Source organism: Rattus rattus, chromosome 1, assembly GCF_011064425.1.
Source record: "Rattus rattus isolate New Zealand chromosome 1, Rrattus_CSIRO_v1, whole genome shotgun sequence".
Taxonomy (NCBI): domain Eukaryota; kingdom Metazoa; phylum Chordata; class Mammalia; order Rodentia; family Muridae; genus Rattus; species Rattus rattus.
This window is the reverse complement of record NC_046154.1, coordinates 264,267,038-264,286,514: the sequence shown is the minus strand read 5'-3', so window position 1 is coordinate 264,286,514 and position 19,477 is coordinate 264,267,038. Positions and strand designations below refer to the sequence as shown.

The window sequence follows — 19,477 nt, the reverse complement described above, 5'->3', positions numbered from 1 at the left end:
AGTGTAAAGAGTAACATATGTCATCTTCCTATTGGATACGTTGTGATGATATTTCAGAAGGGTTAAGAATAACCATATGATATAGAAATAACCGAAAAGGAAATCAAACGCATGCTCATGGCCACATTGTTCTTAACAATGTTGAGGAAACGGTGTTTACGGGTCAAAGGAAACTGCTAACACTGTGTTCTGGCTATCTTGGCTAGCATCCATACTAAACTCCTCTGTAACTAATTTTTCCGTGGTTCTCAAACATTTTAACCAGAAGTAGTGTGAAAGAAAGGATACAGAGCAGGGGTGGGGGGAGTGGACCTGTTTAGAAAGGGTTCTTAGGAGTAACTCCAGTCCGTGTTGTCTGGAAATCCACAGTTCAGCTCACAGGTCAGCAGCAGCAGCAGCAGCAGCAGCAGCTCAATCCATTCACAAACACAGGTTAGCAACAGCTGTGACACAACCTAGCAAAGACAGCCAGGCCTTGGCTCAAGACAGCAGGAGGGACCAGGAGGAATGCCAGACGTTCTCTGCTGTGCCTCTCCCAGTGAACCGAAGATCGGTGAAGAAGTGAGACTCACAAGCATTGCACAGCTGGCTCTCTAAGCAAGCCAAGCCCAGCCTCCGTCACTGTCCACTGAGTACTGTTTGTACTTACAAATCATCACATGCATCTGTCTCGACTGGCATCACTATGCCAGTCAGCCCAAGTCTATGGAAGCAGCAAGAAACCGCAGCACACCACCAGAAGTTTTTTGTTGCAATTCTCCCTATGGAGTCCTGACCAATTCAGCTCAACTATGCAATGTAAGGCAGACCAATACATGTGTGTTGTTAGCAAAGAATCGTTCATCACGTGTCCTTTCACGTGCTTGCTTTAGCGGAACATCCTCTGTCCTGTGTCTGCTTCAGCTAAATGAGTCTACCTTAGCCTTTCCTCTGTGTCCACATCAGGAAAACATTCCTTCACACGTTCGCCCCAACAAAACATCATCCACTTGACTTTCCAAGATCTCTTAAGTTTCTACTTCAGTACTCTAACTGAAAGACTGGCTTCTGCATCTCTTTCCATTGGCTGCTGGGTGGAACCTTTCAGAGAACAGTTATGATAGATTCCCGTCTGCAAACATAACAGAGTATCATTCATAGTTTCAGGTGCTGGTTCGCCCCTGGGATGGGTCTCAATTTGGTGCAGTCATTGGTTGGCAATTCCCTCCATCTCTGTTCTATCTTTTCACTGCACATCTTTTTTTTATAGTTATTGGCCATCTTTATTGGTTATTTATTTATTTACATTTCAAATGTTATCCCTCTTCCCAGTTCCCCCTCTGAAAACCCCCTATCCCATTCCCCCTCCCTCTGCTTCTATGACGGTGCTCCCCCACCCACTCACCCACTCACACCTCACTGTCCTAGCATTGCCCTATGCTGGGGCATCAAGCCTCCATAGGACCATAGGACCCTTCCATTGATGGGATGGCAGACAAGCCCATCCTTTGCTACATATGCAGCTGGAGCTATGGGTCCCTCCATGTGTAGTCATGTTGTTGTTCTTAGGCAGGGTACATTTTGGGTTGAAAGTTTTGTGGGTGGGCCAAGGTCCTTATTCCTGCACTGGGAGTCCTACCTGGCTATAGGAAGTGACCACTTAAGGGTCCGTATCTCCCACTGCTGGGACTCTCAGCTAGAGTCACCCCCATAGACTCTATAGGACTCCTCCCCATTCCACGTCCTAGAGATTGCCCCCACACACGAATGTCCCTTCTCTCTCCCCTGTTCTCCTTACATATGATGATGTTCCCACCCCCTGCCCAGCTCCTCTCACCATTCTCTCTTCCACCCAGTTCCCTCCTTCTATCAACATTCAAGATCTATTTTGTATCCCCTTCTGAGAAAGATTCAACCACCCTCCCTTGGGCCATCTTTGTTATTTGGCTTCTATGGTACTGTTGATTATAGCATGGTTATCCTGTAATTTATGGCTCATATCCACCTATAAGTGAGTACATACCACTCATGTCCTTTTGGGTCTATGTTACCTCACTCAGGGTGATATTTTCTAGCTCCATCCATTTGTCCAAAAAATTCATAATGTTCTTCTTTTTAATGGCTGAGTAGTATTCCACTGTATAGATATACCATATTTTCTGAATCCACTCTTCTGTTGATGGTGGGATGGTGGAACATCTTTTGGGTGTATGGCCAGGAGTGGTATAGCTGGGTCTTGAGGTAGATCTATTCCCAATCTTCTGAGAAACCACCAAATTGATTTCCAGAGTGGCTGTACAAGTTTGCACTCCCACCAACAGTGGAGAAGTGTTCTCCTTGTGCCACATCCTCACCATCATGTGCTGTCCTTTTGAGTTTTTGATCTTAGCCATTCTGCTGCATGTAAGGCAGAATCTCAGAGTTGTTGTGACATTTCCCTAACGAATAACGAACTCCTCCCACCCCCCATTTTTAATTGGGTTATTTGGGTCGTTGGTGCCTAACTTTTTGAGTTCATATATTTTGGATGTTATCCCTCTGTTGGATATAGAGTTAGTAAAGATATTTTACCAATCTATAGGCTGTCGTTTTCTCCTAATGATGGTGTCCTCTGGAGGTGGGCTGTACGAATTCCCTCTCCCCACTGTACAGCATTTCATCTAAGGTCCCTCCTTTTGAATCCTGAGTGTCTCTCACCTCCCAGGTCTCTGGTACATTCTGGAGTGTCCCCCTACCTTCTACCTTTCAAAGTTGCCTGTTTCCATTCTTTCTGCTGGCCCTCATGCTCTAAGACCAAGAATTGATAAATGGAACCTCATGAAACTAGAAATCTTCTATAAGGCAAAGGACATTGTCAATAAGACAAACCAGCAACCTACAGATTAGGAAAATATCCAGTGTCCGTTGTTATGTCTCCCTTTTCATTTCTGATTTTCTTAATTTGGTTACTGTCTCTCTGCCCTTAACTTAGTTTGCCTACGGGTTTGTCTATCTTGTTGATTTTCTCAAAGAATCAGCTCTTGGTTTTGTTGATTTTTTATATAGTTCTCGTTCTTTTTTAATTGATTGATTTCAACTCTGAGTTTGATTATTTCCTGCCATCTACTCCTTCTGGGTATTTGCTGCCTCTGTTGCTGTCTCCCCTCCTCCTCCTCCTCCTCCTCCTCCTCCTCCTCCTCCTCCTCCTCCTCCTCTTCCTCCTCTTCTTTCTCTTCCTCCTCTTCTTTTCTAGAGCCTGGAGATATACCTTGAATTTGTTAGTATGAGACCTCCCTAATTTCTTTACAAGGGCACTAAATGCACCTTGCACTTAGCACTGCTTTCAGAAAGGATTCTGATCCATCTGGGCTCCATGGAAACCTTGCTAGTAGATGTGACACGATTTGTTTCAGACTAGCAAGGGGTGGAAAGGAAGACTGGACAGTGAATTTGTTACTTTTCTCATTGTCTGACCAAAGCAACATAAGGAAGGAAAGGTTTCTTCAAGCTTACAGTTTGAGAGTTCAACCCATCATGGCAGGACCATGAAGCAGCGGCTACATTGCACCCACAGCCGGGAAGCAAAGAGATGAATGCTACTCTGCAGATCCAGCCTGGGGGATGGCGCCACACACAACCAGAGTAGGCCTTCTTCTTCAGTTAAGTTATTCTTAGATCACAACCAGAAGTAAGTTTCCATGGTAACTGTAAGTCCCAATCAGGTTGACAATGAGATTAACAGTTATGGGTAGATTTGGATACAGCTGTTGTACAGTTTAGAAAAATCGAGATAAGTCTCAGTTTCGCTGTTGACAGTCAATGAGTGTTTCAGGAGTTTCTGTGAATCGGGCAGAAAATGGATCACAGTTAAGATGCTTGACTATGCAGCTACTGTGTTTAGCCTTTAGTAAAGTGAGATGGAAATGTGAGCACGTCGCACCGCTGATGGCTTCACCCTACTGGCTTCCACCTTCTCATCGCTTAGGCAATTCCTGGATTGGTAGCTAATGATGCGCTTTACATTTGAAATAACTCCCGAGACTTTCTAGACATTCTCAAGCACTTAAGCAACTTTTAGGGAAAATTTTTAATTCCTTGCCGACGCGACCACATCAAGAAAAACCATGATGGGTCCTCATGTTTTAATCCATTATTAGAAACCGCCAGGCAGCACCCTGTAATTACATTTCAATGAGTGTTCTCCTTGTAGGACATCAGCCACCGCAAATGAATTTCCTAGTTAGTGAAGTCATTATGTGATATTTCCAGCTCACATAAGCATCCTTTCGGTTCTAATTATGGGCTGGAGTTTAGGATCAGAAGTGATCCTGAGTCAGAAAAGTGCGTGAAGGCCAGAGGTCCGAGAAATATTTTGCTCCACTTACTTTAGCTAATGACGTCAATTCATCATTTCCTGTCCATGTAGAAAGAATAACAACTTGGGAGGTGGAAGGCGGTGTTCATCCCATCCCTGTTTCCATTAGAATTCTCCAAAAAGAAAAGCACTCTAGAAAGAGGTCTCTATACAAACCCGAACTAGAGGGGTAATTATATTGAGGGACAAAAAGGGAGTAAAATGAAGTTCAAATGCCCCTGCCACATAATATGGGAAAGTGTGCATGTGTGTCTATATGTATATGTATGTATATGTTGTATTTATATGTGTTTCTATACATGATGTGTATGTGTGATGTATATGTGGTGTATATGTATATGTGATGTATATATATATGCATGTGTGATGTATATATATGTGTGTGTGATGTATATGTATATGACATATTTGTATGTGTATGTATATATGATGTGCATATGTGATGTAATGTGTATGTGTATGTGTGATATATATGTATGTGAGGTATATGTATGTATATGATGTGGATGTGATGTGTATATATGTATATGTCATGTCTCATATACATAAGCAGAGCCATGATGCTATAGCTATTATAGGTAAATGATTTCATATATATTAAGGTTTTTAACACATAGCTCATCTGTACAAATATTAGTCAGTTCCATCAACTGAAGATTCAGTTCAATCATGGCCAGTTCTGTTGGGAACACAGGTTTACTGAGGAAGCACTTGATAGAAAACAGCTGTAGAATGGAATTAAAAACAGAATTTTAAAACTCTCAAGTATCCTGTTGTTTGCATCAATCAGCCTACAGTGATAAATTAGCTTGCACTCCTCCCACACATCTGCAGAGAGAGATGAGCGAGGGGTCCTGTGCAGGCCCTGTGTGGAAGGAAACAGAATCCTGTGCTGGTGTGGCTTGACACCCTTTAGGCTCACAATAGAGTGGATGAACTATGTAATATTTACAGCGTATAAGGATGCCACTCCTTATACAATCACAGTTAAACAAGGATGCATAGCTGTCTCCTCAAATGCTCAGGGCACAATGGAGAAAAATGTCCCCGGATTGGCTCGGTGAGAACTAAGAAAAGTATCTTAATTTCTCTGATAAACATCTAAGTGTTTGCACATCACTGGTGTGCGATGTGGCCTGTGATCGTAGGGAAGGAAGAGGGAAGGTAATAAACATTGCATCCTTCCTGGGATTAACTATTATAATATATTGAGCGTCATAAAATTCCCAAACAGCCCAGGGCTATAAGAGTCCAGTTAAGAGCATTAATCTTTGGGGAAAACCCTCAGATCTCCGATTGGACCTGGAGGGCAATGGTACCCATTGCCACCCTGAGTCCCATCATGGCACACCAAACTCTGCACCAGAGAAATAATATCGGCCCTGACCAAGTGTGTTGTTGGTTTCATTTACTCTTGTGTTGTCTTGGCTTTAAATGATTTGAATTGTTCAACTGTTATTGACTTACTGTCAATGAATGATAACGATATATTTGACTCTAAATTCATTGTCTTTATTCATTCATTTATTCATTCATGTTTTTGCCAAAAAAAAAAAAAAAAGTATAGCTTTGCCAAGCACTACATTATTGTTCACAATATCAGAGCGACCATGAGTGTCTGTAGCATGGCTGGTTGCAGCAAAGCCACATTAAACGGTATCTACAGGGGCTCAGGCAATCTCAAGTTACCAAGGCTTCCAGAAATGTGTGTGTGTGTGTGTGTTTGTATCTGTTTAGGGGTTTAGTTTTGAGCTTCAGTACTTCCTAATGAAGACTGAATGTTTGAAATATCACTGGATCAGGAAAGTAGACTAGCCCGGAAGCCATATCCAGGGCATAAACAATAAGCAAATAGCTGGCTCCCTCAGGCCTCAAGAGCCAGCAAAAATGGTGCCTTAGAGCCCCCTAGACCCTGTGCTGCATGCCAGCAGAGGGCAGTGCTGTAGAAGATTGGTTCAGAGTAAACCTGTGTTCTGAGCTCCCCAGCAAGCCAGTCAAACCCAGGGGACGTCATTTTCATTATTTCGAAGTGATTGTGCCACAGTGTTCGAATTTATGTCTCTGCTGTAGGTTTTATTTGATGACCTCTATCTAATTAAACCCACTGTATGTCACATGACTCATAGATCGCATAACGATCTTGAGGTTGTTATTTGGGGGAAGACCCAGGGGATGAAACCCAGGCTTCTATGCACGCATTGCTCCACAGAGATAAATTCTCAGCCCCGCGGTTCTTTTAATTAAATTTGTACCCGCCTCAGTTGAAATTGGCCATGGCTCCTTTGCACTTCCCTGTCTTTTCGTGGTTGGCTGGTCATGACAAGAAGCGGAAGGAGAGGGGGAATTAAGGAAAGATACTCAGAAGCTGACAAAAAGAAGCAGGCTGAAGAGCAGTGGCAGGGAAATGGATTTCTGAATGATTCTCAAAGGAATTCCAGAACAGTGAGGTACAGCAAGGCTGGGCCAAGTGGGGTGCCTCCAAGGAGTAGGCCTAGGAAAGGCGTCCGAGAGCCTTGATACTACCGCAGGGGTGGGAGTCTCTGCCAATTGTCATACACTCCCAGGAGCTGTTATGGATTCAGTTACGATGACTACTTCACAATGAACCTAGGCACTGTTTTACTAATAATTTTGAGACTCTCGACTTGGTCTGTGGATGTGTCCAGGAGCTATGAACCAATGTATATTCATGCCTATTTGAGAACCCACAACCAACCAAAGAAACAATTCCACCAAATCTAGCTTCGGGATCCAGACAGTTTATTGAACCGATTTACAGGATTGTGGGGTGAGGAGTTGCTTACAAGAACATGAGGGGCTCCAAGGTACCTGGAGGACCAAAATCCCAGCCCAGTATGGGTGACTCAGCCAGAGCCTCAACTGAGAGCTGTAGTCCCAGGAATGATTGGGAGGGAGCTGTTGGATAGTGATCATGTCTGTAACTTTACACATAAGGATGAGGGAATATTACCTTTTCTGTTCTACTGCTTGGAGGGGAGCCTCTGGGTCCTTGCTTGAAATCGCTCTATCAAAAAGGGGAGCTTAAGCCCAAAGCCACCACATCCTAAAAGAGGCAAACTCGATGTTAAAAATATAGGTTCTAAACAGAAGTAACACAGTGGTGCTAACCCGCGGCCCCAGAAAGGTGACGCCGCGGATATCTGTTGAGCTTGTGGAGAACTACAGACACCACCTGTGGCTTTTTTGGCATGAGTTGGAGCACTTTGGGGTAGGGCAGGGTCAGTGGGACAAAGACCCGAGAATAACCTTAACCTCCAACCACATCCCACAGTTGCAGCGGAAGGAGAAATGGGTTGGGTCCAGTGAGCTGGGCTACTGTCTGAGTCTCAGCCGCACCACCCCCAGCTGCTTGGTGAGGTCTCTGAGCTTCACAGGTGAAAATGAAGAATCTTCTTTCAGAGCTGAAAGTTAAACCAGGGACACGGAGAGAGAGGTCCAGAGCAGACGTTTTAAAGGACAGAGACTCAATGATTTTTTTTCCCAGAAAATTAAAACCTTCACAGGTCACAGGTCCATCATAGGCTTTTTCGTGTGCCCATTCTGTTTGTTACACAGCAGCCTTGTAAGTGGAGTTTTCAGGCTCTCTCTCCCGCTGGTTTCTTTTATAGCATGATGTGACATCACTCTGCCTCACCGATTGGAATCAGAATTGCTGTACCAATAATCACCGAGTCCTCCTTGGCATGAGACATGTTCCCGTTGGTCTGCTTATATTCTGTGAATCTATTTCTCATATTAAGAGTATATGAATGACTGGTGAAAATCTCTGGTGCTGCAATTTAATATAGAGATAAATTTGAAAATAAAAATAAGAACAAACTTTTAGCTCTGTCTCTAATGCTTTGAATTTGCCCACATCGTTAATATAATTGCTTAGGAATTCTAAAGGTCTTCTTTTTGCTAGAAAGGAAAGTAACTAAAGAAAGACTGCCATCTTCCCCCAAATTGCTTTTATGTAACAATCCTATGCAGAAAAAAAAAGTACAAAACCAAGTACAATGTGGGCAGATAAGGCACTGGGGAACTTTGTGTGCTTTTCTTAGCATGGTATGCATGTCACAAGTGACAGGCTCATACCGTGGTCACCTGTAGACCTATAATTAGAGTTTAAAGGCTGTACAGCTGCTGTTAACACAAAGGGCTCTAATTTTTGGTTTTAGGCTCTCATTTTTTGTTTTTTGTTTTCATATTGGGTTACTAAATAGTGACTGGAGTTAGTGTGAAGTAATGAGTCACTTTTTTAAACAGTAACTTCTCCTAGCTCCTTTGATGAGATACTCAAAAGTTAGCATTGCTTCTGAAAACTATAAAAGTCTGGGGGCATGCTTCTGTGGTTACCAACTACTGTCCTAGTTACTTTTCTCCTGCTGTCCAGCCTGCACCATCACCAAGACAACTTAGAAAAAAGTCTATTGGTATCGAGTACCAATTACAGTACAAGAGGGTGAATCCATGACCATAATGTCAGCAGGCAGACAGGCAGGGTGCTGGACACTATCTGAGATTGAGACATTTGACCTACAAGAACAAAGCAGAGAAAGGGAGAGGGGGGAGAAGAAGAGGGAGAGAGAGAAGAGAGACTGGGAAATGGTATGGGCTTTTGAAGTTTCAAACCCTGCCCACAGTAACACACCTCTTCCAACAAGGCCACACTTCCTAATCCTTACCAAGCAGTCCGGCCAACTGAGGACTGAGTAGTCAAACACAAGAGCCTCATGGGAGCCTTCATCCAAACTCCCACAAGACTTCCTGCTGCTCTTGCAGAAGACCCACATTAGGTTCCCATTACCTATATTGGAATGGTCACGTCTGCCTGTAATTCCAGATCCAAGGGCTACAACACCATTCTATGGACTCAACAGGCACCTGCACTCATGGGCACATAACTCCGGACACCCCATATATATAAATACACATATAATTAAAAACAAAAATGAATCTCAAGGAAATATGTTTTATTATTGTCCTTTGATTGCTTGGTATTTTTTTCTCAGATGAGAATAAAAGTTGTCCTTTCCTGGGGGGGGCACTCTGTGCTCCCCTAAGCACACCCCCATGCCCACTTTCAAATTTGGTGTCATCTCATCACATATTCCCACAGCTAAAAGAACCATCAGAGCTAACCTCTGGCTTTGTGGCCGTAGCTGGTGGTCTTGTCCCAGACATCACAGTCCCCGGGCAAGAACAGACAAAGCATGCTTTGTTCTCGGTCTACAACAGTCACTTAGCAAAGAAAGCCTATGCAGGCAACCCATCAGAACAGCAAAGGTATCACCCAGGCTCTATAGCAAGTCAAGGATGGCCGAATTACAGTGACGAATAGCTTGCCTTCGACGTCTACATGAAGTCCTATGCACCAGAAATAAAGCTAGAAAAATCATCCCATCTCATGAATATACTCCGTTTCCTTACCCAAAGTCAGATTTGGGAACGTTTCCTCTTTGGGGAAGAAAGAAAAGTCCTAAGGTTTTCAGTAAGTAAAAATGAGAGGTTATGCATTTTAAATCCATACTGTGTTTCTCTTCTGCCCTCTTCTGTACAGTGCATGATTAAACTAAATGCATTTGTTGTGAATAGAAGAACGGTACGGGAGGCTTGTCCTGTGTAGGAGGGCAGGGGTGTGTTCTCGGGGGTAACTGCTGCCAGAGCAGTTGTTATTGGCACTGCTTAGTCCCTCTACTGGCTTCTTCCATTTACAACTGTCAAATCTGATGGGGGAGACAACAATCCCACCTTCAGACTGTGATTAATTTGTTAACGCACTGTTGAAGGGGCGCGGGCTCAGACGAGGGCCGGGAAACCTCACTGGTTTATTTGGGGCGCCCAGCTTCAGCCTGCTCACTCTGCAGGTGGATATTCATTGCCACACAGCCACAAAATACCAGGCTTCTTTATGACATTTTCCTATGTGAATATTACGGTACAGGGCTCACCATCACCTTTATGTCCTGTGCCTGACGGGCCTGTGCTCTCTGTCCTCTTCCACGGTCTCCTCGTTCATTGGATCACCTTTTCTGATTTTGCCCCACACAGCATGGCTTCTACTAAGCCCATGTCTGCCTGCCTCTTCTTTGCAGGAGCATCCAGTGGCGCTAGCCGTGGCCAGGACTGCCCTGCAGAGTGGAGGCCCGCAGCCCTGTGGTGTTCAGAGTCCATATCTTGGTTCTACAGTTGAAAGGTCTCGTGTCTGTGCTGTGAAGGCCGAGAGTGGTCTCACAACCTCAGTCATTAGCGGTCTGCATGCTTCTGAATGTGTGTCTCTACCGGGTCAGGGCCTCAGAGCGTTCCTGACATCCACTCAGGGATGACAGGGAGTGACAGGCTCTCTACCCTGTTCAGCGCGGAGGTAAAAGCTGTGCTGACCAGCACACCGTTCCCCTTGAAATACACAGACTTCAGTAAGCACTGTGGTGAGAAAAATAGCAAGTAGAGGTTTTCAGGAAACGTTCATTGTTTGTGAGCGTCCTCCACCCCCAACCCCACCCCTCCAGGAGCTTGTCTACCTGAAGCCTTTCTTTGTTTCTGTCTTTCCCTTCTCTCTTGGCTTCATTTCCTTCTTTATTATTTTCTTACAGGTAGAATAACTCAAAGCATGTTGTCTCTGGTGGGAAGTTAAGGTGGAGGATATTGAGTGGAAGATTTTATCAGATGTCAACTGTTGCTTTCTGCTCATAAACCCGTAAACACACAAGCCCCATTCATTGCTCGGTGACCTCTCAGCTCCACAGAGAGCTGTGCTGACAAGAGGTTAAGATTTTTTAATATACTTTATTCACTTTATATCTCAGGCTCTGTACCCCAGTACCCCCTCACACAGTCCTTCCACCATCCCCTATTCCCTTCTCCACTGAGAGGGTAGAGGCTCCCCTGGGTATCCCCCACTCTGGTACATCAAGTCTCTGCAGGTCTAGACGCATCCTCTCCCCACTGAGGCTGGACAAGGCAGCCCCACTCATGGGAATGTATTCTACAGACAAGCAACAGCTTTAGGGACAGCCCCCACTCTGGTTGTTGGGGGACCCACATGAAGAACAAGCTGCACATCTGCTGGGTCCAGCTCGCTGTTTCATTGGTGGGTCAGTCTCTGAGAGCCCCCAAGGGTCCAGGTTAGTTGACTCTATTGGTCTTCCTGGGGAGTTCCTATCTCCTTTGGGGCCCTCAATTCTTCACCCAGCTCTTCCATTAGAGTCCCCAAGTTCCATCCAATGTTGGTTGTGGGTCTCTGCGTCTGTTTCTGTCAGCTGCTAGGTGGAGCCTCTCAGAGGACAAGCATGCTAGGCTCCTTTCTGCAAACATAACAGAGGATCATTAACAGAGTCAGGGATTGTTGCTGGCTGTCCTGGCTGGTTCTGTGTGTCAACTTGGCACAAGCTGGAATTATCACAGAGAAAGGAGCCTCAGTTGAGGAAATGCCTCCACGAGACCCGGCTGTAAGGCATTTTCTCAACCAGTGATCAAGTGGGAAGGACCCAGCCCATTGTGGGTGGTGCCATCCCTGGGCTGGCGGTCTTGGGTTCTATAAGAGAGCAAGCTGAGTAAGCCAGGGGAAGCAAGCCAGTAAGTAACATCCCTCATGGCCTCTGCATCAGCTCCTGATTCCTGCTCTCTGTGAGTTCCAGTCCTGACTTCCTTTGGTGATGAACAGCAATGTGGAAGTGTGAGCTGAATAAACCCTTTCCTCCCCAACTTGCTTCTTGGTCCTGAGTTTGTGCAGGAATAGAGACCCTGACTGAGACACTTGCCCATGGGATGGGTCTCAAGTTGGGCCGGTTATTAGTTGACCATTCCCTCAGTCTCTGCTCCATCCCCTGTCCCTCTATTGCTTGTAGATAGGATAAATTTGGAATCAAAGCTTTTGTGGGTACATTGGTGCCCCTGTAGCTCCAATGGGGTCCTGCTTGGCTACAAGAGGTGGCCTCTTCAGGTTCCACATCCCCACTGCTGTGAGTCTCAGCTAAGGTTACCCCCATTGATGCCTGGGAGACTCCCTGCTCCCAGCACCCCCCAACCTATGGGGAATTTTTTGATATTGGACTGAATGCATTTTGCACTATGATATGGGTCTGAATGAGAATGGCCCCATTCACTTATATGCATGAATGCTAAGTTCCCAGTTGGTTTAACTGATGGGAAGGATTAGGAGGTGTGGCCTCATTTGTAGGGAGCTGCGACATGCCGCACCCCAAAGATCACGCTGGCTTCCGCCTTCCACCCTCCCGACGGTGAGCACTCCTTGTAATAAATAAGTCCTTACTTGGCTATGTCTGCCTTGCCTGCTAGCTTCCGCATAGTGACAGCTTGACTACATGACCCACGTGGCATGCTGAGGTTGGTCAGCGTCAGGTATTTAAGCTGATACAGGGCGTTCCCCAGGGAGAGAGAATAAGCTTACATCCAGGATCCTGAATAAACTGCCTGAAGAAGATCTCTGCTAGTCGTGTCTTCCTTGCTGGTCGAGGTTGGGCGCAACATTCATTGACCGAGGTGTGGTCTTATTGGAGGAGATGTGTCCCTGGCAGTCGGCTTTGAGGTGTTCAAGCCCTTGCCAGGCCCAGTTTCTGTCTGTATCTGTGTCTTTATATTTCTGTCTGTCTGTCTGTCTGTGTCTCTGTCTCTCATTCTTTCCATCTGTCTCTCTGTCTCTGTCTCTCTCTTTCTCTCCTCTCTCTCTCTCTCTCTCTCTCTCTCTCTCTCTCTCTCTCTCTCTCTCTCTCCTGCTGTGTATCTGTATATGGATCAGAATGTATAGCTCTCAGCTGCTGCTTCAAGCCATGCCTGTCTGATTCCGACCATGGTGACCATGGACTAACCTTCCAAAACTGTCCTGAGGCCCCAGATGAAACACATTCCTCTATAAGCATTGCTTTGGCCTTGGTGTCTCTTCACGGCAACAGGACAACAATGAGGACATTATTCTTTTGCTTTTTTATTTTGTATTTTTATAGTTTCTCTTTTGTTTCTTGCATTGTTTTTATTTCTTCTTATTAAAAATTTCCATATACTATGTTTTGATCGTGGCTTTCCCTTCCTCATTCCTCTTGATGGATGATGACGGCATAGACTACAACCTTTCCACCTCGGCGAACTGACCCAGGGAACCCTGGAGTGTTGCTCAGCCTAATTTAGCTTCGTGTTGGAAATAAGGTCTCATTTGTGGCAGCTGGGTAAGAAGTGACGCATGACTCACCCACCCTGGAATTGTAGGAAACTCTGTGTAGACTTACATGTCTACTCTGCATTTCACTCTCAATCTAATATGACTATTTGCATATGTGCATTCAGGACCCAGGATTTTAATTTTCTAAGAAAAATATGTTTGCCTTTTTCCCTTAGGACGTTGAAGAATTTCCAAGTACACCCAACATAATCACACTAGCTTCTACAGCTGTATCCTAGAACACTGAACTAAGACATGTTTTTCAGGTGTGAAAACGAAACCAAGTTCAAAGCAGAAGATGTTCACTGGGCTTACAGTTTCTGCCCTACCCCGTACTCCTGGACAGCACTTGTGGGCCTGGTGTTATATCTTGTTTTCTTTGCACCCGGTAAGCACGGCTTTGTTACCTTTGCGTTGCCTTGTCCCCTCTTGGAAGAGTCAGGCTACTGTGTTTCATTCCCTAGGTGACTTTTACTGCAGCTTTCATTGTTTACTTCTCAGGAATGGGACCAATGCCCTGGACCGTGAACTCTGAAATCTATCCTCTCTGGGCAAGAAGTACAGGAAATGCGTGCTCAGCTGGGATAAACTGGATTTTCAACGTGCTGGTTTCACTGACCTTTTTACACACAGCGGAGTATCTTACATACTATGGTAAGAGCATGTTTTTCAGTGTCCTTTCATTGTTATTTCTGATGCTCTATCCTTAGAAACCCTGGATTTCCGAGAGAGGGGTTACTTCTTTGTTTTGGTTTTCATAAGTATCTCTGTACAGGTTTTATCACTATAGGGGGTCTGGACCATGTACCTGGGAGAGTTCTCTTTCCCTAAACTTCTTGTCTCCAAGCGCTTGAGTATCTCCCCATCACCACCACCACCACCATCACTATCATCATCACCATCATCATCACCAATCATCACCACCACCACCATCACCATCATCACCACCATCATCACCATCATCATCACCACCACCACCACCATCACCACCACCATCACCATCACCACCCCACCACCACCACCACCACCACCCCCACCACCACCACCACCACCACCACCACCACCACCACCACCACCACCACCACCATTCTTCCATTCCTGAGCATCTCCATGCCCACCAGGATGGAAATCCTTACAGCACAGCTTTCCGTCTAACAAGGAAGCAAACAGGAAATGGTAAAGCACCGATAACAGGGCTGATGGGATGTCCCGTGCAAAGGATGGAGAGCCACACCTAGGCAGACTCAGTGCACGCCTGAGAGTAGCTCACCCATTTGGGACACCGTACCATCCCCCGAGTCATCTGCTCCAGCCAGGACATGCATTCTTGCACCATGGAGCCCAGCACTTACCACTTACAGACCTAGGGACAAAAGTCTCTACAAACACAAGCAGAGACTGCAGCTTTAGGGAAACACTGGTGGGTAAGGACGCATTACAGAAGTTCTTTGCGAAGCGATTCCAAACCTACGTTTACTAAAGCAAAAAAGTTCTTGCTCTGTCCCTTCCCAACCTTCCACCCGCCACACACATAGGTGACCTGCCTGCAATATTTTATAAGGTACGATGACATTAATTGGGATAAATTTTTAATGATGGAATGTGAAGTCTCAGTATTCACATCCCCGTAAGCCCACATGACACATGGGAAACACAGAGGGGTATCTGGCCCCCTCTGAGGCCTCCCCAGCAGACCTTCCTACTGCATGCTCTGGACATGTCCCTACTTTTGCCATGTACCAGAGGCCCAGGAAGCTTCACCCAACACTGCGCTCCTGACCCTTGCCAGGGGACTCGGAGGGCAAGCATCACGTTCAGCTGTGTAAGAATGACAACTTTGAGGAAGCATATAAATCTCTTTCTTCTGTCTTCAGGCCCCTCTGCTACCATCACTGTGATTGGTACTGGGAAGCCAGTCGTTTGCTATCTTCCCTCCCATTGGCCGATTAGAATACCTAGAACAGCAGTCCTCAACCTGTGGTTCACGACCACCAGAAAACACACATCCTCGGTGGTCTTAAGGAACCCCTAACCATAAGTTCACTTTTGCTGCTGCTTCATGACTTTAATTTTGTCACGAAACAATGTCGAAGTTACTTAGACCATCAGGAATGTGTGTTTTCCAATGGCCATAACACACAGGTTGAGGACCACGAATCTAGAAACATTTGTTTGCTTGAGAAGGAAATATCATAAGCCGGTGGTGTGTCTAGAATAGTCAGCTTTATGCCTCTTAACAGCTAAAAAATGTTTCTAGAAGTTCACAGATTCGTTTTCATGACATGATGACAGGTACTACTTGTCAACGATTGATTCTTGAGAACGATTAAACACACGAAGCGCTCTCTGCATAGACTAACAGCCCAAGGAGTATCTTTTATAGAGACCCGCATAACAAAACTCCACGCAGTAAAACTCTTGCTAGCCACGTGCTCTTTGGGGATGAGGTGGGGCAGGAGGCATCAGAGGGGACCAGGCTGCTCTCCTCCATTGTTTTGCTGGCGTGCATTTACATGCGCCACGTGGGCTTATAGCGATGGGAGAGCAAATCTGTCCTGTTAGAAAAAGCACGGGGAGCTGACGGAATGGTGTAGATAGGGCTGAGTTGGCTTTTGTCAGGAGTACGCAGGAAGAAGCCGTCCTTCCCTCCGGTCAACACGCTGGCCCCTCACTTCTACTAACAGTGGGGACATGTGGCCGGCCTGGTTAGACTTTTGGGCTCAAGTTCTAATCTGTAGGTTAACGATTTACGAAAGTGTTTTTATGTTCCTGATTAATAGGGATGCGTCCCGATGGTATATTTCCACGGAAATACTGATTCCTTCCTAAGCATCAGTGCTTAGACTTGCATTGCAAGGTTGTTCCCTGCTAACAGTAGCCTGGGTAAGACAAGCACAGACCGGTACACAGCATGTGGAGCTAAATGAACCCCGTGGTGGGCAGTAGATTAAGGTTGTCCCTTACTGGAGTACTGAAACTGAAATGTGCCCATTGACTCTTCTTGTATGCTTCCCAAATATTGGTTTTAATCTTGAATTTAAGAGAGGATTCTCGGAAGATTTCTCTCAGAAAAATGATGAGGAATTATATTTTCCATTATCATCCCCGTCTGACTATAATGTGCAGTGGCGCGCTCTACAGCTTAACCGTAGGGCTCACCTGGAACCCCCCCCCCCCCCCCTCCCTCCACCCCCCTGTAAATACACACACACACACACACACACACACACACACACACACACACACACACACACACACACACACCATCAACAGCCAACCTGCCTGCTTTGGAATCCTCAATTTCAGTTAGAGCTTTCCCTTCAGTGGGATTTCCTGGATCCCACTGGGAGTCTGCATTTCAAGGCACGGAATGACCTCCAGGTGTGACCGTAAGAAACAGGAAGAAGGGGAAGGGCCGTGAACACCATGGAACCATTAACTCAACAGCGCCTTCACTATACCACGTCCCGGAAATCTAGATTTCTCCTGACCTTCCATGCTTCTGAGGAGATTAGACAGACGCATGCATGCCCCATGGTAACAGGGCTTTTTGGTTATTACAATACTAGTGAGAGTATTGACAAACCAGTCAGGGGAGAGCTGCTCTCCACAGCTTGGGCTCTGAGGGCAACTTCTGAGATGAGCGTCTCTCTGAGCCTGGTCTGTTAATTTCTTCAGTCTGCTATGGTATGGTTTGAGGGTTTGTTGTTGTTGTTGTTGTTGTTGTTGTTGTTGTTGTTGTTGTCATCGTCGTCACAGGATGAGAAACAACCAGGTAAGGGAGGTTGGTGGGCACCATTTGGTTGCATTTCAAACTACAGCTATGCACGAGTCGAAAACCCACCCAGGGCCGTTCACCGTGTTCTTCTCCCACCACAGGAGCGTTCTTCCTCTACGCCGGATTCGCCGCTGTGGGACTGCTTTTCGTCTATGGCTGTCTTCCTGAAACCAAAGGGAAAAAACTAGAGGAAATCGAATCACTCTTCGACCACCGGCTGTGCACCTGCGGCACCGCGGACTCGGACGAGGGCAGGTACATCGAGTACATCCGCGTGAAGGGAAGCAACTACCATCTCTCCGACAACGACGCCTCGGACGTGGAGTGACTTCCACACGATGACTTCCCGGTTACTGAAGCGAACGTGTCGGGAAGGCCAGCGGTTGGTCACTGCCCTGCTCACAAGCCGAGTCTCCCCACAGTCCTTGCCAATGACTCCATATTCCAGAAGACTCGATGAGCAGAAAAATACAACTGTGGTGATGTTTATTTTCATACACAGAAATGCTAAAAAAAATAAATAAATAACCACAGATTTTTCTTAGGCAAATGTGTACAAGCCCTTCCCGAGACAATCTAAACACTACTGTTGTACCCAGCGACTTCAGTTGGGGTCCCTTTCTCCTTAAACCACACATAATTAGTGGCAATACAGTCAGTGCTTACATAGGCAGATTATTTACGTATATTTATAAAGGATTATTTAAAACGATCTAAGAATATTTAATGTCAAAACACGGCCTATTGACCCTAAATTTTCATATCAGGTAGTGGCTTTTCTCTGATCAGTACAGAGTGAATCCCATCTAAACTTCCCTCCACAAATTCCGAAGTCCTACGAGGACACAGCTGTCCCTTTCGCCTTTGGATTCCAGATGTTGGCTTCTCCAACACAGATGTGGAAATTCCCTCAGAGGCTGAATACACAGGAGCTTTTGAACACTATCCAAAGCGGGCCTTTTAAGGGTTATTTTCGTACTCTTTTTGCATCAGTGATGAGTATATTTGCAGAGACACGTTAGCATGTTTTGATAAGTATATTTTATTGTCCGAGTAAGAAAGAACAGATTTTTATATGCCCCGATTCGTGAGTCACTTCGGAATGCAGTCGTAGACGTGAAGCAGCGCCAGGCGGTCAACTGCGTTCCAGGGTGGGTTCCACCCCAGATTCTGCATTGTCACGCCTGGCCCCTGCTGTTCTGTGCCTTCCTGGGTGTCGAATGACAGCTGCTGGCACAAGAGGAAAGAAGTCAGTGGCCGAGACGTTATCGACATTTAATTTAAATCCTAGGACTTCTTTCTCCAGGTGTTTTATTGGTCCGTACTGAGGACAGGAGCGCACCCCACTTCTAATTACTTGCGATCTCCCGCTGAGGACGTGAGCTACTTTCTAATTTCGTGTTCTCTGCTCATTCTCAGTAATTTGCTGCACAAGCAAAATTCGAAGCTGTGTCTGCTTCTCATCTCAGACTTGGTTTGGTTTCTGTCTGGAGAAATCTCGGTTTCTCCATTGGAAAAGAAGACCTAGCCAGGTTCTTAATGCCACAGTCAGTATTGTGTCTCTCAAAGTATTTGATGGTTTCTATGTTCGCTCAACCCTGAGTTCCTAATTCTTACCACCCTATGGAGAGCTATGTGATACAAACAAAATTACTTGCTCACAAACGTCATTTATCTGTGTGTTCTTCCAAAGCTAAGGCTGAATCTAAGGGCCAGTTAGGGACAAACCAGTTTGATGCTGCACGCGATCTAAGCATCTGATTGAGTTACGTACCCAGGTGAATGATGACTAGTGACACACGAAGGAAACCGATCTCCAAAACGGTTATTCTTGCTTCTTCTCACCGTAATTACCAAGCACAGACTGTAGCAAAGGAAGTTACCCTCCGGTCACCAGAGTTACCTACACTGTCAACTTTGTGCCCTACAAATCCTTCAGCCAAAAGAGGACGTTCTCTCTGTTTGATTATTTAACGTTATTTAAAAAAAAACTAACATAATATTTTGGAAAGGTTTCCCTCAAATTAGGTGCTTTGAAATTTATTTATAGAGAATATTAGTACTGATTTTTCTCTAGAGCAGAAGATATTATGTAATAGGATGTGTTATTGGATATTTCTGATCTCTTAAGGCGTTTCTTAACAGCATTTTATGAGATCAAATGTGGTATCGTTAGCATATTATGGGA

The 19,477-nt window shown here is 45.4% G+C and overlaps 1 protein-coding gene across 1 annotated transcript in view; it reads left to right on the top strand.

Annotated features, from left to right (window-relative positions):
- LOC116884172 (proton myo-inositol cotransporter) overlaps nt 1-19,092 on the top strand; it is a 143,198-nt gene extending 124,106 nt beyond the window's left edge. Inside the window, exons 5-7 of the mRNA XM_032885323.1 lie at nt 13,778-13,899; nt 14,013-14,165; nt 17,391-19,092. Coding sequence (XP_032741214.1) covers nt 13,778-13,899; nt 14,013-14,165; nt 17,391-17,617 — 502 coding nt within the window. The 3' untranslated portion in view covers nt 17,618-19,092. The remainder of the gene's footprint in view (nt 1-13,777; nt 13,900-14,012; nt 14,166-17,390) is intronic.
- The last annotated feature ends 385 nt before the right edge of the window (nt 19,093-19,477 follow it).